Source organism: Podarcis filfolensis, assembly GCF_964270895.1.
Source record: "Podarcis filfolensis genome assembly, chromosome: 1".
In the NCBI taxonomy this organism is placed as follows: Eukaryota; Metazoa; Chordata; class Lepidosauria; order Squamata; family Lacertidae; genus Podarcis; species Podarcis filfolensis.
The window spans coordinates 75,928,304-75,946,252 of NC_139604.1; the positions used below are offsets into that span (position 1 = coordinate 75,928,304).

Below are 17,949 nucleotides of genomic sequence, written 5' to 3' on the forward strand. Positions count from 1 at the left end.
TGCCACTTTACCCTCCAGCAGTACCTTTGAATTGTTCTACGACAAGCAGAAACTCACAAAATGCAATCATTAGAAAAGCTCAACCTTTTGTTTCTGTTCAAAAGCACATGAACGCTTATTGACAAATAAGGAAGAAAAAATCCTATGTTTTGCTAATTTAATTTTTACTTTTGCAAGGAAATATAATGCCTTAAAAGTTTTATACTTCTGAAAGCAATGCTCATTTTTTGCTAGTTTGTCTCCTAAGAGATTGCTATGTTTTTAAATCCAATTAACATTAGCTTTGAAAATATTAATGGTTGTGTTTCTTTGTTCTGAAAACAGCAATTTGGTTAAGGTAAATACCAGCTTGAGCATCTAACGCCTATTTATATTTTATTAAAATATATTAAAAACGCTGCCACTTGAAAGCTCATCCACAGCATTTAGAAACAATAAAGATCTAGTCAAATACTTCCGGGTTAGCGCCAACGACGAATGGCGGAGTTCCTCCGATCGGAGGAATGGGCTCTGTGAAAATTGGGTCTTCCCGCCGCGGCGAAGGCGGGGGCCCGCTAGAAATCCCAGGCGGAGAAGCCTGGGAACATGGGGTTCAGCAGAGCACCAAGAGCGCCTCCCCTACTCACGAGGAAACCCCTTTTCGGGGCTCTGGAGTGAAGTGGGGTGAGCAGCGCGGTGCTGCGAACCGATCGCTATTTCCATGGAGGGAAGCTGCACAGCCATCGCCGGAGAGCGCTGACTTTTTCCTGATGACATTTGGACTCTAAATCAAGTACCCGTGAGTAAAAACGGAGAATTGGATCAAGAAATTTGCAAAATTTATGAATTAGGCACAAGCGGGAAGGTTTAAACAGGAAGTCTGCCTTCCGCTTTTTGTATATAGACTGAAGCAAAGACCTTGCAACCTAATAGCCTGGAAAACTGCTTTAAAGTTGGAAATTTCCTGCATCCATAACCAATAAAACCCCCTTGGAAGCAGGAGAAAAGGGGGGGGGGAATTGACTGTTTAATCCTGCAGGAGGAGAGTAAAGGAATTTAAGTTTCCATCGTCCCAAACCTGGGGACGGGGTGTCGGGACAGAAATTGTTTGAGACGTCCATTGATTGAAAGTGGAGTGCTTTGACAGATAGTTTAAAAAAGAAGAAGAAGAAGAGAAACAAATTAACTTCAACGCTACCTTCTGCATTTTTGTATTTTAAAGATACAAAGTATTTGAAAATCGAAAGGATTTGAAATCGAAAGTAATCTCCTTTGTTGGATACATTTTAAAAATGGATACAAATAGAAATTGTGTCCCCTAGAGGGAGCCTGTCAGTTTGTTGTTGCAGCTTACTTGGAATCTACAGCTGTGAGATTTGGATCGTGGGACCAGCCGTTTGACCTTGAACAGAAATGTGTTGGAAGGAAGGTTTGGTTTCTGCCCTTGGCATGACAAATGCCTTGCTGGAGCAGCTGCATGAGAAAATGAATTTGATGCATGAAAAATTGGACTTGATGAGTGCTGTGGCCAGTGAATATGATTTATCAGGGAATAAGGATAAAGAAGTTATACAGCAACCAATTCAAGAATCTGGTTTGACAAGGCAAGTCCAAGGGCAGATGAAGAAGGAAGACGCAGTGATTACTCCTCAAACAACACAAATGGAGAGATCCAAAGTCCTGCAGGAACAAAAGCCACTGCGTTGGAAGATTGAACTTGGAGAGTGCTGGGAAGTGTTTGAAGTCAAGGAAGCTCTCAACTCTAGTGGGACTATGAAACAGGTGAACAACTATCTTTTGGATAAATACTTTTTGGATTACAAAGATGACGACGGAGAGTGGGACTGGGGGGAAGGGGCCAGTCTGACGAAGGAAAATGGAAATTATTACCGGATGGAACCCTCCGGAGACCCACTCCCCAAGAAACCAATAATAGACAAAGAAGCGCGCAAGCACAAACAAGGACAAGAAAATGTGCAGAGGGGGCCAAGAAGAGACTTAAGGGCCTCGGATATAAGAACACCAGATTGATGGACTGGATGTAATGGACAGAAAGGACTGACATGACTCGAACCAGGAAGAAGGGAAGTTGGATAAAAATTAGAGATATCAAGGGAAATTCTTTTGTTAATTTTGGAATTAGTGTAACATTAATGAAATATCAGGGAACATGCTGGAAAGGAACTAAATTGGCTTTAGCAGAAATGATTTAAGGAGATATGAATGAATATGATGTAAACTTTGAAATTTTAAGACTTTTAAGATAATATAAGGTTAAAGAGATTAAGGTAAATTGAATAACAGATTATATTAAAAGATGGAAAGGTTATGTTGAATTAATAAATAAGATAGATTGTGAAGATTAATCATTTAAATTAAAATTGAGAAACATGGGAAGAATTTGCTGGAATAACGAATTAAACTAGAATACAAAAAGGGAGGTGTGAGGAGGTTCAAGAAATAAGCAAATGAAAAGTTGTAATCTGAGATTTGTATTTTTCTTTTTTCTTTTTTGGTTTCTTCTTTTTGTTTTATTTTTTGCTGTATTTTTCTGTTTTTCTTGTTTTTGTTTATGTATTGATGAAATTTTGAATAAATATCATTTAAAAAATATATATATCATGTCAACACTACAGCTGACTTGCCATGAAAATGAATTCCATTTGGCTTCAGTCACACGCCACTGAGGTACATGCCAGCTTCCCACATGGTTGGCCTGATTATATGGTAAACACTCATGTCAGCAATCCTTGTCTCCAAAGAACTGTGTCATAGGTATCGCAGAACATAGGAAGTTGACCAGAAGGAGGTGGACAAGGTGCCATCTCCACTCCAGATTTGTGTAGGGCTTACTGCTTAGCCTTTTCTTCTCCTGCAGAGGAGGTTTAGGATCGCAGTTTTCCTTCTCCTAGATGGGCTACACAAAGTCAGACCATTGGTCCATCTATCTTAGTGTGTCTACACTGACTGGAGATAGTCCTCCAGGATTTGAGACTAGGCTTTGCCCTGGTCCCACTGAGGCAATGTTTTAATTATCACTGCATTGATTTCTGATGGAATTGTTTTGGGGTACCAGGTGCTCTGATTCACCATAACAAATACCTCTAGAGCAGTTCCTTTTTCTGATGCCAGGTACATGAAATGGCAGATTGAAGGGCTCTTGAGTTCACTGACAGTGCTGATTCCCAAATTTGTGCAATTTCATATCTCATTTTCCCAAGCTCTGCTTCCCACACCCTTTCTGTTTATGTGCTGAATCACATAACCTCCAGCATGGGAGCCTGCCGTCTTGATTCATCCCAGTAAATCTCACTGTGTGTTTCATTCCCCATATAATTAAAAGACATCTCCTCCTTGGCCTACTCATCAATGAGGAGCAGATACCCATCAATGAGATCCAATGTGCATGCCTAATAGTTTATTCTTTTGCATCCAAAGCTGTGTGACTTGGCCATGCACAGAGAACTTCCATTACTGTTTTTAAGGAATGCTTTCAGGAGGTTCAGCGGTAGTGCTTTAATTGATTGGAGGGGGGATATAGAAAAGCCAGTGACTGACAGGGTACATCTCAGGGAGAATTTTTTCAGCCCTGACACAGTATGCAGAAATCACCCATACTCCTTCAAGCTTATGAAAATACTGACTTGTAATATTCTCTCCCTGCTCTGGCCTTCTCATACACTGACAGCCGCCCCCTCAATCAGCTGCAGCCTGGCTGCTGTCTCCAGCACAGTTCCTCTGGCAGCTGTTTCACTTTTTGTATCAGCCCACACCTACCTACAAATATATATATATATATATATATATATATATATATATATATATATATCCAGAGTGCTTTATCTATTTTAATAGCAGCTGAAGTGTCTAAGAGGCCCAGCTGCCTGCCGCAAAAAGCCATCTTTAAGGTAGCAGCTGGATGAAAGCCATACTATGCTTCTCAATCCCTGCACAGCCTCATGGCTCCATGACAGCACGTATATTATGAATGCGGCAGAGGCTAATGGTTCGAGGGGGTAATATGGAATCCATACTATGCCGAATTTCATGCACTCTTATTCTCGGATAACGTTCTTGGCACCGAGGCCCACATTTTCCAGTTGTGGAGTCTGCTGCCTGAGACTTTCTACACAGGGAATTACAGTGTGAAACAGGGGGGTGGGGAAGGGATGCCTCCGTAACAATTGGCAATGACACAAAGGCCATTACGCTGCCATTTCTTTGCGCTCTTACGCTACAGAATGTGAAATAACACACACACACTGCATAGCTTTGGAATGAGGTTTTCTAATCTCATTCACATGACTCCCACAGACCACTGGGAAAGAAAAGGACTCTGTGAAATCCAAATGACTCCAGTGAAAAGGGAAATGTGAACTCAGCATTGTCATATTCCAGCATGGGACGCAGAGTCCCAAGAGGGCAAAGTTGCAGGAAGGCAAGATGAAGTCATTACCTGAAGGAGCATCTCTACCTCCATCGTTCTGCCCGGACACTGAGGTCCAGCGCCGAGGGCCTTCTAGCGGTTCCCTTGCTGCAAGAAGCCAAGGTACAGGGAACCAGGCAGAGGGCCTTCTCAGTAGTGGCACCCGCCCTGTGGAATGCCCTCCTACCAGATGTCAAAGAGAAAAATAACTACCAAACTTTTAGAAGACATCTGAAGGCAGCCCTGTTTAGGGAAGCTTTTAATGTTTAAAAGTATCCAAGTTGCATACTCACTTCTTTAGAGGAATTGTAATCCCATCAATAGCAGACAACCTCCCATCCGTCCGGTCTAGTGAGCCACCCACTAACTACACTGTCGGGGGGGGGGTGACAAAAAAAAAGTATGCATCCCCTACCAGGTAACCAAAGACCTGAAAGAAGGAAAGACGAAGGGGCAGCAGGCCTTGATTGGGGGGGGGGGTACCACATTGGGTACTCTAGTGCTAAGCTGAACCACATCCGGGGATATTAGTAGCTCAATGAAAAAGTTAGATTTTCTTCAATCTGGAAAAAAGGTGGGAGGAACACAGGGGTAACACAGGATGGCTCTGATTTAATTCTAAGTTATGGAGATGCCCCATTAAAAAGGGAGTGAACGAAGTGTAGCACTAAATGTCTAGTGTGGAAATGACATTGTTTTTCAGCCCCTAAATTGTGGCTGAGTTGTGCCTTGACTAAAGTTGTTTGTATCAATGCTGCCACGATCATTTTAGTGGGTGATGAGAGCAAAGAAGAAAGACGATGAGTAAAGATAAAACATTAAAGGTGGGTCATTGTAGCTAGAAATATTGAAGGCTATTAAACTTTTTCAAAGAAATGATTGTTCATGCTGTCTCATGATTTAACCAACATTTACCTTTCCAATCTTGTTGACCTCAATGCAGTTTTCTTTAAACTTCTCCTGTAAAGTCTCCGCTAGCCGACAGAGCAAAGCCCCATTATCCAATTTCTCCATGAAGGTCTCAGCTGTTATTTCCTTTCCTGAAATGGAATAAAAATAACAGCATTCAGCATCAGCTTTGACAATTACCAATGTTCTGAGCAGGTATGATTATATTGCAATTTCAGTTTGTGCCAAATTATAGTTGCGTCTTTAAAAGGAATCTGATGTCATATTATCAAAGTACATGGTCACCAGTTGTTGAAAATAAATAGTGGAGTTGTTTTTAGAATAAACCTCTGATTATGGACCCAAAAGGTAAGTGGAGCAGGCACATTATTGTATTAATATTTTTTGAAATATGGTTTCTCTCTCTGTGAGCGAGCCATGATTATAGGATTGTGAAATAGTTGGGGTTGTGTAAGGTGAATACTACCCTGCTTCTCTCTACTTCTCAATGTCTGCAGATAAAATGAAAAAAGTCAATGTGGTGGTGAGTTTTTAAAGAAATCAATTTTAATGAGTGGATAAACACGGAATTGGTTCCTTAAGAAATAACAATGAAAAACTGCAATAATAAAAGCGGAAAGGCAGGAAAATAACCAGGATGCAGCTAGGAAACCTTTGGCTGGAACATGGTCTGCACTAAGCACTGCAAAGCCATTAACTGAATTACAACTAGTTTTCATGTCTGGAAGCAGAGTGCCAACCGGGGACAATATGAGACCATCAGTAGAATGAATTTCATAGTGCCCAAGCTCCTGGCACTATTTTTCAGCGGCAAATTGCGTGGAAAGGAGCTGTTACTAACAGCCATAGAATTTGCCTCGTCCGTCTTTTTCATCATGATCATTTAGACCTGCTCAAGAAGACTTTCTAAAAGATTTTACTGCAGAAGAAAAACTTACTTGCTTGAAAATGGTGAGGAAAAAGAGAGAGAGAGAGAGAGAGAGAGAGAGAGAGAGAGAGAGAGAGAGAGAGACTTTCCCCACCCCTCCATTGATGAATTATTATGTATTCTGGGGAAGGCTGCCAGAATGACTAAACCAACTAATGTCATATGTGCCTGAGAAGACAGACTAATGTATTTTGTTTGCTTTCATTACCTGTCAAGAACAAAAAGCACAGAACTGAGGTGAGTCTTGGGATAAGGTTTTCTTTGTTTCAGTTTTCAATGCTTTATCCATTTCCATTTTGTAACAGATATGGGCAGCAGTCATGTGCAATAGCTTTCCTACAGAACCTATATGCAGGATTCCTTCAGGTGTTCCAAAGAACATGTAAGTGCTCAAATGGGGTAGGGAGCATGGATGTGCCACTCCTAAACTTTGAGGACTGAGCACAGTTGAATACAGTTCCACACTTACATCTGTTAAGGAATCCTAACCATTCAGGGCTCCTGATCAAAGAAGGGATTCTGAATGTGTTTAGAATCTCCCTGTAGACCAGTCTGTGGAAGAAAGTGTGGGATCACTGAGGGCAGAGCTTGCATGCAGCCTATGCATCCTCCCCAGTTTGAATCCTCACACATTCTATCAAAAGGGCCTTTGTTCCATTTCAATATGATACTGCAATTTAGAAATACCATCTGATTAAAGATCAGAACCACCCAGCCCTATTTGCACCAAGAGAGCAGAGCACTGAGTGAACTCAAGCTCAGTTCCTCTCCTCCATTGCCTTGTCTATACAGTATGTATATATCATGTCCCTTGCTCCCAAGTCCCCATTGGCTGTACCATCATACTCTTTCTCAGAGTAGACTATGCAGCATGGGCCCAGAGCACAGCAAGCCGGATGGGGCGGGCCTCAGCTTGCCAGAAATAGCCAGCTATGTTTCCTACATACAGTTGGTACAGCTCTAGGGATGGGAAAACACATCTATCCTTTCAGCTTCTCGTTTTTCCTCATCTTCACTTCTGTTCTCCGCATCAGTTTGTGATTTTAAAAAACAAAAAAAGCAAAAGCTCCTCATGAAAATTCACCAGCATTTTAGTGCAAATTTCCCATAATATACACATTTTTATATCCAATTTTGCCTTAGATACACTTTTTTGCAAAGCAATTCTCCCTAATATTTTCTATGGTGTGTGTGTTTACAGTGGTACCTTGGGTTATAGATGCTTCAGGTTACAGATGCTTCAGGTTACAGACTCTGCTAACCCAGAAATAGTACCTCGGGTTAAGAACTTTGCTTCAGGATGAGAACAGAAATTGCATAGCGGCGGCACAGTGACAGCGGGAGACCCCATTAGCTAAAGTGGTACCTCAGGTTAAGAACAGTTTCAGGTTGGTTAAGAACGGACCTCCAGAACAAATTAAGTTCTTAACCCGAGGTACCACTGTATATGCACACTTCACCCTAGTATATGCATTTTTGTACACACTAGTTGACTAGAGAACGGCACTGAAAAATTTGGAGAAGTGCCAATTTCAAAGATCAGCTGTGCTTTGGTTCATATATTGCTGTGGAAAGTGCAAATTAGGTAGGTTCACCTTTAAATGTGAACTGAATTGAATCCCGCGCACCCACCCAGTACCTCCACAGAGGAGCCAGAAAGTGTTCATTGTGTTGTATAGCTGCTGTTCTTCATTGTTCTCTATCAGCAGAAGGAGAATGTGTTCCCTCATAAGCAAGGCTGGCCCTACCAAGGCTGGCAAAGCAACCACCTCAGGCATCTGATTTTGGGTGCCCTGAAAGTACAGCGCTTTTTTGTTTCATTTATGTTTATTATACTATTTTTATTCTTAGGGAGAAAAACTTGTGGTTTTTTAATTTGTCTAAGGTGCCAAAATTTGGACAGACTTGGGTATGATACACATGGGGGAGAATCAGTTTGCTGTTCTACATCAAACAGTAAAAAGTTTGGGCCAGCCCTGACTCTGTGTCCCAAGTTATGATTACAATGATTTGTTAGCAAGTGTGTCGCATCTCACCAAAACCTCAGCAAAAATCACTTTTGGAAGTTTTAAAAAGCTCTCTGTTTTAGCTGGGGTTTGAGTGGCTTGGGTTCAACTTTCAATAAATAAAAGAGGCTTCAGTTTATGTTTTCGTTGGTTAAATTTGTCAATTGATATGTTATCTTGTGCATTTTGTGGTTTTCATGTTGTAGCAAGCCCAAAAGCTAAGTCCAAAAATAAAACGAGTGCAATAACAATGCAGAAATCACAGATTTTCTTAACTTGGCACCCCAAATTGCAAGTTTAAGTAACAAATAAAAAATAGATTTAACAGGCTTGGCATTTAAATTATTGCAAATTATTCTTTTTTCACTAGCTGAATAAAAGTAAAGAAGAAAACTGAAGAGAGGCACACTTGTTTGCACAGCAAATAGCAAGTTAGAACTACAGAGAAAGCAGATAATTCATAATTCTAAAGTAGCCTCTGTCTTTGGAGAGATCCTCTATAAGTGATGCTTGCATTTCCTCAAGTTTAATATTTAAATCATTTTTGGTATCTTCTTCCCAGAAAACTTTATTTTCTCAAAGGAACTGAGACCGTAACAGTCTCTGCTGTTACCAAAACAAAATAGGATATACAGTACGGCATTAGCTTTCAACCAGCAAGCTGTCACAAATTGCCTTGGGCCTGCTTCTGAGATAATAGGGCTCAGCTCTCGATCGGAAACAATAGGAAAATGATATGCTCAGATTCAGATGGCAATTCTGAAGCGGGATTTCATATACTGTATGCTGCACAGCATGTTACAATATCAACATACACATGGCTAGTATTTGAATAATCAATGCGCCATGAAGCCTGCAGATTTCCAGAATGGGGAGTGTGTGATATCACCTGTGTGATAATAGGCATAAGACCCACTTGAGCAGTACATAGTAGAAATAATGCAGGGAGGAAGGAAATCTGTATTTTCAAGGTCACCTCTGTGCCAGCTGCTCAGACTGCCAGGTTAGTGTACAAACACCAGCCAACAGCACAGAAAGCTATTTTCCCGACATTCCTCACTTTGCAAAAACTATCTGTTTCATCAGAGCAGTTTCATATTTCTTTCCTTGGAATTTAACATTTTAATAGAATCTGGATCTGCTCACTGCTTTGAATAGAGATTGATACATTTGTGTATAGTGCAATTGTCACAAATGACATTCCATTTAGCATAGTTTTGGGCTGGTTTTTTTTTACACTTTCCAGTCTGAATGAAATGGTCATTCTTCTAAATTAACATATTGTCTCAGGATTTATGGGTCTGTCCTACCTTTTGGGTTGATTTGATAAATATAGAGCATTTTTTTATTTTAAAAGTTAATCTGATGCTGGGAGAGATGCTTCTACCAACACCATCTAAACCCACATAGATTATTTTACAGTCTGACACACATTTATGGTTTGATTACATTTTGTAAACCAAGATGAAGTACTTATTGCAAAGTGAATGGGTTTTTGCATTAAACATCTGTAACTAATGAAAAAATGTTATGTAGTACAACTGTGATTCCAGAAGGCATCGTGTATTGTTGCTGTTTTTTGCAGAGTCATTTAATACAGCTTCAAACAGCATACCCTCCAACATTCCTCAGATGAAAATAGAGAGATTCCATTCTACATCATTATTACCGCTTGATCATTACCTCCTGGTCAGGTACAAAAATTATTAGAGGAAACACACAAAACGGCAGCATTTTAAACACAGAAATATTTGAGCTTATGTATTGCATTTAGGGAAGCCGGAGGGGAAAAGAAAATCAGTAATAATAATAATAATAATAACAACAACAACAACAACAACAACAACAACAACAACAACAACAACAACAACAACAATAATAATAATAATAATAATAATAATTTATACCCCACCCATCTGGCTGGGTTTCTCCAGCCACTCTCAATAAATACAACTAACTAGCAGTGATACTGATATAGAATGGAATATTCCTACTTTCTCTCTACCCTCTGTATGCTGGAAGGCCTTATGAAGCTGAGGGTGGTGGAGCTAGAAGAGGAAGCATAGGGATGGAGGAATCTGTTTGAGTTTCCTTCATTTTTTACTTTTTTCAGTTTTAAATTTAGTTATCACATCACTTTGCATTTAAAAAAATGCATGAAATTCATACACAATCTCATGCACACTTCGAACATATACAGTTTGGGGGGGTGTTTGTGTATTGAGCAAGTTGTTTTTTTCTCTCTCTCTCCCATACACATACAAAAGTATATGCATATTTCTCTGGAGCACAGCATCACAAAGTCCAGAAAACTGAATTTCAAAGAATAGCTTCATTTTGAATCATGTATTGGTTTGGAAGTGCAAATTAGGTAGATTCCCATTACAGTGCAAACTGAACTACATAGCTAGTTATTGCTATATGGGCCTGTAGACTAGATATGCATACCAGAATCACAAATATATTTTGCTTCCAAAAGACCGTTTATCCATGTTAATAACGCCTTACTATATTGTTTCATAATTAAAACAGAGTTGCCTGCACTGGAATCCCAAAGATACCCTTTCTGAGTGCCAACCCTCCTGTGAAGCTTTATAAAGAATTAAAATTCGGTGTGGCATGTCAGAGCCTCAAGTTGCTATGCATGCTCCCTTGCTGATTTCATGTTTGACTTTGTCCATGTGAAATCTGCCTGCTCAGGAATGCAAACAAAGCCCTCTCTGTAGGATTTTCTCATTTAATATTAAAGCTGTATGTTTTATGTTCAAGCCACGAAATCCTTGTTCTGGCACCATCCCCAAAACTAGAGATCTCTGTATCCAAGTAAAAGGGGAGCAAATGCAACTTTGGGAATTCCAGCTTCAAGCAGAGCTTGGGAACCTGTTACACCACCCCCCTGATGTTCCTGGACTCCAGCTTCCACCATCCTTCTCCATTGACTATGCTTACTGGGGTTAATGGGAGTTGGAGTCCCAACAACATCTGGAGAGCAGCAGAAGTCCCCCAGCTCTGGTTTAAAGGGTTGGAAATGGTCCTTGGAACTCAAGACAGAAAGCTCTTCCCCCTCCCCTCTGTCCTGATCCATGTCAAAATGAGCACACAGGGCAGACGTTTTAGGAGTTATAAACTCTTCCCGGAGCTTTGAAGTGTTAGATGTGTCCATTACTCATTCTAACAAAATGCTTGCACACCTTTTTAATCCCCGACAGTCAGTCCTGTTCTTTCTCTAAATTATAATATGGGAGGGAAAGAGCTGTCTGCCTGGGAGAGGATATTTGGTTACTAATCTCACCTGAAAATCCAGACCTTCCTCAGCAGGGAAATGGATGGAAAGGGCATATTAATGAAAGAAAGGAGGAAAACCAATGTGCTAGTATAATTGTGTGTTTCAGCACAGATGCTTTTATATGCAAGCTTTATCCCAGGATGCTATAGCTTCTGGTGAATGGAGAAACCATCATCAATATGTAATATTTGTATGGCATTTTCACGTGTTCACAGTGCGTTATGCATTCGGTGTCATTGTCTCCCATATTGCAGGTGAGGGGACTGAGGTTAAGAGAAAGTGTCTAAGGCTACTTAATGAGTTCATAGTAGAGAGAAGACACAAAGCTGGGCCTTCCTGATTCTCTTGCCACTATGCTGCACCAGACATCAGTAGCAGATGAAACTATACAATCTGCACCTTTGGGGAAGGAGAAGGAAATGCCTGCTTTTAAGCACATTATTTCTGTCCTAGGTAGCCACTTTCTGATGAATATAAATTAGAGGAAAGATGTGCAGAAGCAAATGGTTGTAGATGGAGCAGCTTGACCAGAAAAAAGAGCAAAGCAGGAAAAAAAAAACTGCTGGAACAGGAGGAAAAGATGAGGAGGCGGAGCAGCAGGAGATCACAGGAAAGTACTTGCTAGCATCATGCAATTAAAATGAGACAGTAAATAGATTGAGTAGGCTGGATGCCTTAACAGTCTTTCAAGCTACATATCACTTACACACAGAGAGACAAAAACATGAAAGTACATATACATATGTCTGAACAAGGACACAGAAAGATCTAAATTGCATGCTGTGTGCTAAACATTAATAAATTCTGTATTTCAGACATGAACTGTCTTCACTTTCTGTGATGAACATAAATCGGATCTAGATTAAATTAGTTTCACTTAGGTCATTGAAATTAATGGGGGGAAATGATCATAAGTTAAGTCACATTAATTTTATCTGGAATTAATTTAAGCTACAAACCTTATCTCACTTACCTTGGAATAAGCCCCACTGCATTAAATAGAACTTGCTTCTGAATAGACATGCTTAGGACTATGCTGTTAGGTTGGTTCCAGCACAGAAACATTTAAAATGTCTAATTTCCTCTGATCTGAAGTCATGCAAATGTCTGAAATATCACTCCCTGAATGGCTGGCTGGAACCCTGAACAAGAGTGGAGAAATGCTGTAACTGTTGGAAGTGGGGTGCTGCTGTTCAGCCCTAGAGTTCTTTAATATTAAGAGTAAGCAGCATATGGTGTGTGAACTTTTGTTAGAGAGCAGACTTTACCTGTTTTAATCACACACAGAGAGATGCTTGTAGTGAAGGAAAATAACAAAGTTGTTTATTATTGGAAATACATAACTTGGGGCTCGTCTGCACTTCTGCTTGTCCTGCCACTTTCCCTGGGGAAAACTGCTCTTTACTGCTGAATCAGAGCAAACATCAAATGGGCTTTTCACAGAGTGACTTTTGCTGCAATTCAGCAGTAAAGAGTGTGTTTTCCTGGAGGAAAGCAGCGAGCTACAGCTGCTTCCCAAACTTCCAGCAGCGACATTGTGCTGCTGGTCCCCACTTGTGAAGGCTATTATATAAGGTCCTGGTGTATGTTCTGTCTCATAATGTTGCTATCTATGAGAACTCAGGACAAAAGGGAGAAATGTGGTAAGAAGAAGGCACGCTTGGCAAACCCTCACCATGATCAACTCCTGCCCAGAAACCTATGCCCCGCTATGGAAGGACGTGTGGATCCAGAATTGGCCTTCACAGTCACTTACGTACTTACTGTTAAGACCATGTTCATGGAAGACAATCTTACTCGGCTACAAGTGATCGCCGAAGATCTATGCGTGTGGAAAGAGAGTGGAAGGTATGGGGAGGAAACCACTAGCATGCTTAATGAGACACTGAAAAAGCCTGCCAAGGATTTCTGAGACAGACATTGCAATACATTGGACATTTAATGTGGGTGAACAAACTGAGGTACCCTTGGTCGGTCAGAAGGTGGAGCAGGGCCTGGGGATTCAGCCTGTGGTGAATGGGGTAACAGTCGCCCTGAAGACACAGCTTTGTAGTTTGGGTGTGCTTCTAGAATCAGCCCTGAGCATGGTTGCCCAGGTCTCTGCAGTGGTCAGGAGAGCATTTAAGCAGTTAAAGCTAGTGTACCAGCTCTGCCCATTCCATGAGATGTCTGATTTGGCCCTAGTGATGCATACCTTAGTTACTTCCTGTTTATTGTAATGCACTCTAAGTTGGGGCTGCCTTTGAAAAGTGCTCAGAAACTTCAACTGGCTTGAAGAGATTGCTGACCAGTGCTGGTTACAGGGAGCATACAACTCCCTTGTTAGAAAGGTTTCACTGGCTACTGGTCTGTTTCTGGGCATAATTTCAAAGTGCTAGTTGTGACATAGAGTATGGCTTAGGTCCAAGCTATCTGAAAGACCTTATTCCCTCATATGAACCTGCCTAGCTTTTGTGATCTTCAGGGGAAGCCCTTCTCATGCTCCTGCCACCCTTGCAGGCACAAGGGGTGCAAGAAAGGGCCTTCTCAGTGGCTGCTCCCAGACTCTGGAACTCCCTCCCTGGACAAGCTAGACTGGCTCCCTCCTTGTTGTCCTTCTGCTAGCAGGTGATGACTTTCTTGTTCCAACAGACTTTGGGGAACTGATTGCTTTTAATGAAATGGCTGGTGCCTGTCAGGAATGAGCCAGCTCCAAGTGAAGATGTACAGCCAACGGCAGAAAGCAGCTAGGAACAGAGAGGCTTAGGTGTCAGGCAGGCAGGGGAGAGCCGGCAGCTGCAGGCTTTGGCTCTTCCTGACCTTGATGGGCAGGCTGATAAGGCAGCAGCTGAGAGCAGGCTAGAGCACAGCCAAAGACACAAAATGGCGCAAACCAACTCAGAGACAGCCTCTCTGAACGGGAAGAGGTTAGAGCTGATCCACTAATTCCTAAGAGTCAGTGAATGTGAGGGCTGCTAGACAGGAAGCAAAACAAGAGACGTAAGGGTTGTAAGTTCAATATCTTCTGTTGATGCCAGAAGGAGTCTTCAGAAAATTCACCTTGAGTAATGGTACTGGAGACTTTGTTAGAGCTGTCTGGAGCTATCTGTTTGTTTTTGCAATAAATCCTCCTTTTGAATTACCTATGCTTACTGTGTTATCAACCTGGGAACCTGCACTCCTGACAGTGCCATGTTATTTCTATTGTAATTATATGTATGGTTGAATAGGTTCCCTCCCCCCCAAAAAAATGTTTTTAGCTGTTATTATCATTATCTGTAAGCTGCCTTGAGTCCCTGTCAGGGAGAAAAGGTGGGTTATAAATAAATATATTATAATAATGGTGGCAGCAGGTAAGCAAGCTCTGCACTCTGCCCTTCCATGCACAGCAGTACCTAACACAAAAGTATGTCATGGCTTCTGAAGGACAGTTAAGCCTGTGCTTGTTTCACTGTGGCTTTCTGGGTTGGGAAGTCACTTAAAATGTTGCACTAAGCATCCCTATTGAACAGGGGGAGGGAATGATAGACTCCAGGATGCTAACAGTCACCCTAGAGCAGATCTTTCCACCTGTGCTTCAGGAACCCAAACCAGAATTACTGTTGCTACTTAGAAACCTCTGATAATAATTACAGCATAGAAAAATAGCCTTACCCAGCAGGTTTGTCAGCCACAGGGCCAAATCCTCCTTCATCGGCAACAAGTTAGCCTCATGTCTGCTAGCCAGCCACTGGCTATACTGGTGCATATCGGAGAGGCCAGGGCCTCGGGCCTTTGGGCTGAGGGAGGTGCACATCTTTTAACCACTGGTGCTACCTATTTTGTAGAAGTAAAAAGAAAAAAAGTATTAGTTTAGCATGCTGTGTGAAGACTTGTAATTTTTAGTATTATATATATCTGCCAATGAGTCAGATTCAATATGAGTGTAATGCCAGACAAACAGAGGTTTGCTCCATGAAACGATGTACATGATAACAACCAGTTTGCTTTTAATAATAATAATAATAATAATAATAATAATAATAATAATAATGAAGTGTTTTGCTAGTGATAGTTTAGGAACATGGGCTAGGTGGATACATTTCTACTTACCTTGGTATGCATGTTGTCAAATATCTCTGCAAGCAGGGATTTAAAAGATTCAAATAATTAAAAAAGGATTCAAATAATTAAAAAAGATATGATTAGGCAAAGGGGCAAATTGAATGGCAAAACAGATATGATAATAAATAGAGATTCCCCATAACATGCTTAATTGGGGGGGGGGACTATTGCCGTATATAAAAATGACCCCAGAACAGTGTCAAAGCAGCTGCTCAGTGACTTATGCCTGTTGAGTACCGTATAGTAATGCCTCTTTTGGCATTAAGTAGCATAGTAATTAATTCATTCATTTAAAAAATAGTCTAGATTTGCAAATATGATTTCTGATTCTCTTTGGGTCTTTCCTCAAAACCTGTTTTATCAGGAAAGCCTTTGCAGAGTCCTTGTGACACAACCTAGCCTGGACACTCCTACCTAAGTCTCTAAGACAATCTACAGATAGGAAATGGAGCAGGGGAGAGGGGTGAAGAGCAGTTGAATTTATTAGAATCACCGGGTGGAGTTGGGAAGGAGCAATAGCTAGAGCAAAATAGGCATATTTCTATCATTTCAAAAGCCAGAATGTCACTTTATCAACATGAGGCCTACCAAGCTGAGAAAGGGTGAAATGACAAAGATCATAACTTCTGCAGAAATCACAGATATCATTAACACAGATATCTGGGGACAGTTGCACTGTCAGAGAGCTGATTAGCACTGAAGTGCTAGTCAGGTTAAGATCAAAATATATGTTGTTAAAGTTTCTTAAGTAGCCAAAGGAAAAACAGAAAAAAACAGTAACCTGAGAGCCTCCCAATTGCACAAGTAATGGTGAAGGGGAGACATACTTTTTCTACTACTTTTGTGACTTTCCAAGGCTTTATCTACTTTGTTTCTTCCTTAAATGTAACCTCCACTAGGAAAGCAGTGCCCATTTCTATTGCTTATCCCACAAATAATCTTTCAAAGCTCAGTATCAAGGCTGATGGCTGTTATCCCAGTCAAAGATGGGCGAATGCAGCCTCACGTTAGAGTACAAGGTGGAGGTGTTTTTTGTTTGTTTTTTAAGGCTCAAGAAAAGGCCATGTGCCATTATGAATTAAAGGGGAGTTTTCAGATTCTAAAGAATCAGTCAAGCTAGGAAGCTGGATAGTGTCCCAGTCAATGGGCAAGGTCCAAAAAGCAGCACGGTTTTTCAGCATGCAACAGGATTAGAAGCTAATAATCCAGCGTGTTACACAACTCAGAGCAGTAGGGAGCCAGTAGTCTCTCTCAAAGGACCACACTTTCAGGTTTCTCTGTAAGCATCAGAATGGTTAGTGCAATTGCCAAACAACTGCAGGGTACATGCAGCACCACTCAGTCTCCCTGCTGTGAGACGATAATGGTATTTATAAAACATCAACATTTCACTTATCATGTAAACTCACACATATAAGGCTACCTATAGCAGAAATAGGCAGAGAAAGGTCAAGCTTGTTTTCTCCTGCTCTGGAGGGCAGGACCTGAACCAATGGCATCAAGTTACAAAAAAAAAAGATTCCGAGTGAACAACAGGAAGACCTTTCTGTCAGTAAGAGCTGTTTAACAGTGGAATGGGCTCCTGATTGGAGGTTTTCAAGCAGTGGCTGGATGGCCATCTGTCATGGATGCTTTAGTTTAGTTTCCTGCATTGCAGGGGGTGGATTAGATGACCCTCTGTATGCCTTCCAGCTCTGCAATTTTATGATTCTATTATTTGCTGTGTTTTATACTGTTAATTTGCAAGCTGGTTAAATCTCATTTTATCATAGAAAGGTGAGGCATAGATGCTCAAACAAGTCACACACACACACCCTTAACTGCAAGGCAATAATACTGTACTGTACTGGCTATTCATTGCCTATCTAGAGTACTGTCTCTGCTATGTAAATGAGTTAGGAAATTTGAACTTTGCCCATAATATTTGAACATCCAGAAAAATGTAGACAGAACATAGAATTTAAAGAATTGCAGGGTTGAGTCCAAGCATCCTTTGACACACATGGGGGGGGTAGGATATCAGCCGGAGAACATTTTAAGTAGGAAGAATAGCATGGGGGGAACGGATTTTAAAAACCCTTGTAGAACACCATAGTCATAAACTGAATTGGGTCCCTTGCAGCTGTTTTGATCTCTCTTTTAAAAAATCTGGTAGATTAAATTCCTATATGAATGAGGCTCTGTTGAATATGTAAAGGCAAGATGCAACTCTACAGGACGTTTGTGTTTTTCTAACCTGGATGTTTTTATGAATCTGAATGATCATTATAAACTGTGACCCAAAGCTACAAAAAAACCTACAACCAGCCCTGTTGGTTTCAATATACTGCTT

General features: G+C 41.0%; 1 protein-coding gene and 1 long non-coding RNA gene across 8 annotated transcripts in view; one reads left to right on the top strand and one right to left on the bottom strand.

The window, feature by feature from the left end:
* The window catches only part of LOC310756455, a 351,789-nt gene that overhangs the window by 257,730 nt on the left and 76,110 nt on the right, over positions 1–17,949 (top strand). The window lies entirely within an intron of this gene.
* Positions 1–17,949, bottom strand: part of GAS2 (growth arrest specific 2) — a 126,067-nt gene that overhangs the window by 91,726 nt on the left and 16,392 nt on the right. For 5 of the 7 annotated variants that reach the window (XM_083599957.1, XM_083599955.1, XM_083599956.1 and 2 more), the window contains 2 exons: positions 15,168–15,329; positions 5,321–5,445 (listed from right to left, as the gene is read on the bottom strand). In XM_083599957.1, the coding sequence (XP_083456083.1) occupies positions 5,321–5,445; positions 15,168–15,309 (267 nt within the window). In that variant the 5' untranslated portion in view covers positions 15,310–15,329. Of the gene's footprint in view, positions 1–5,320; positions 5,446–15,167; positions 15,330–15,605; positions 15,632–17,949 lie in introns of all 7 variants that reach the window. The other 2 variants (XM_083599951.1, XM_083599952.1) reach the window with 1 other exon arrangement.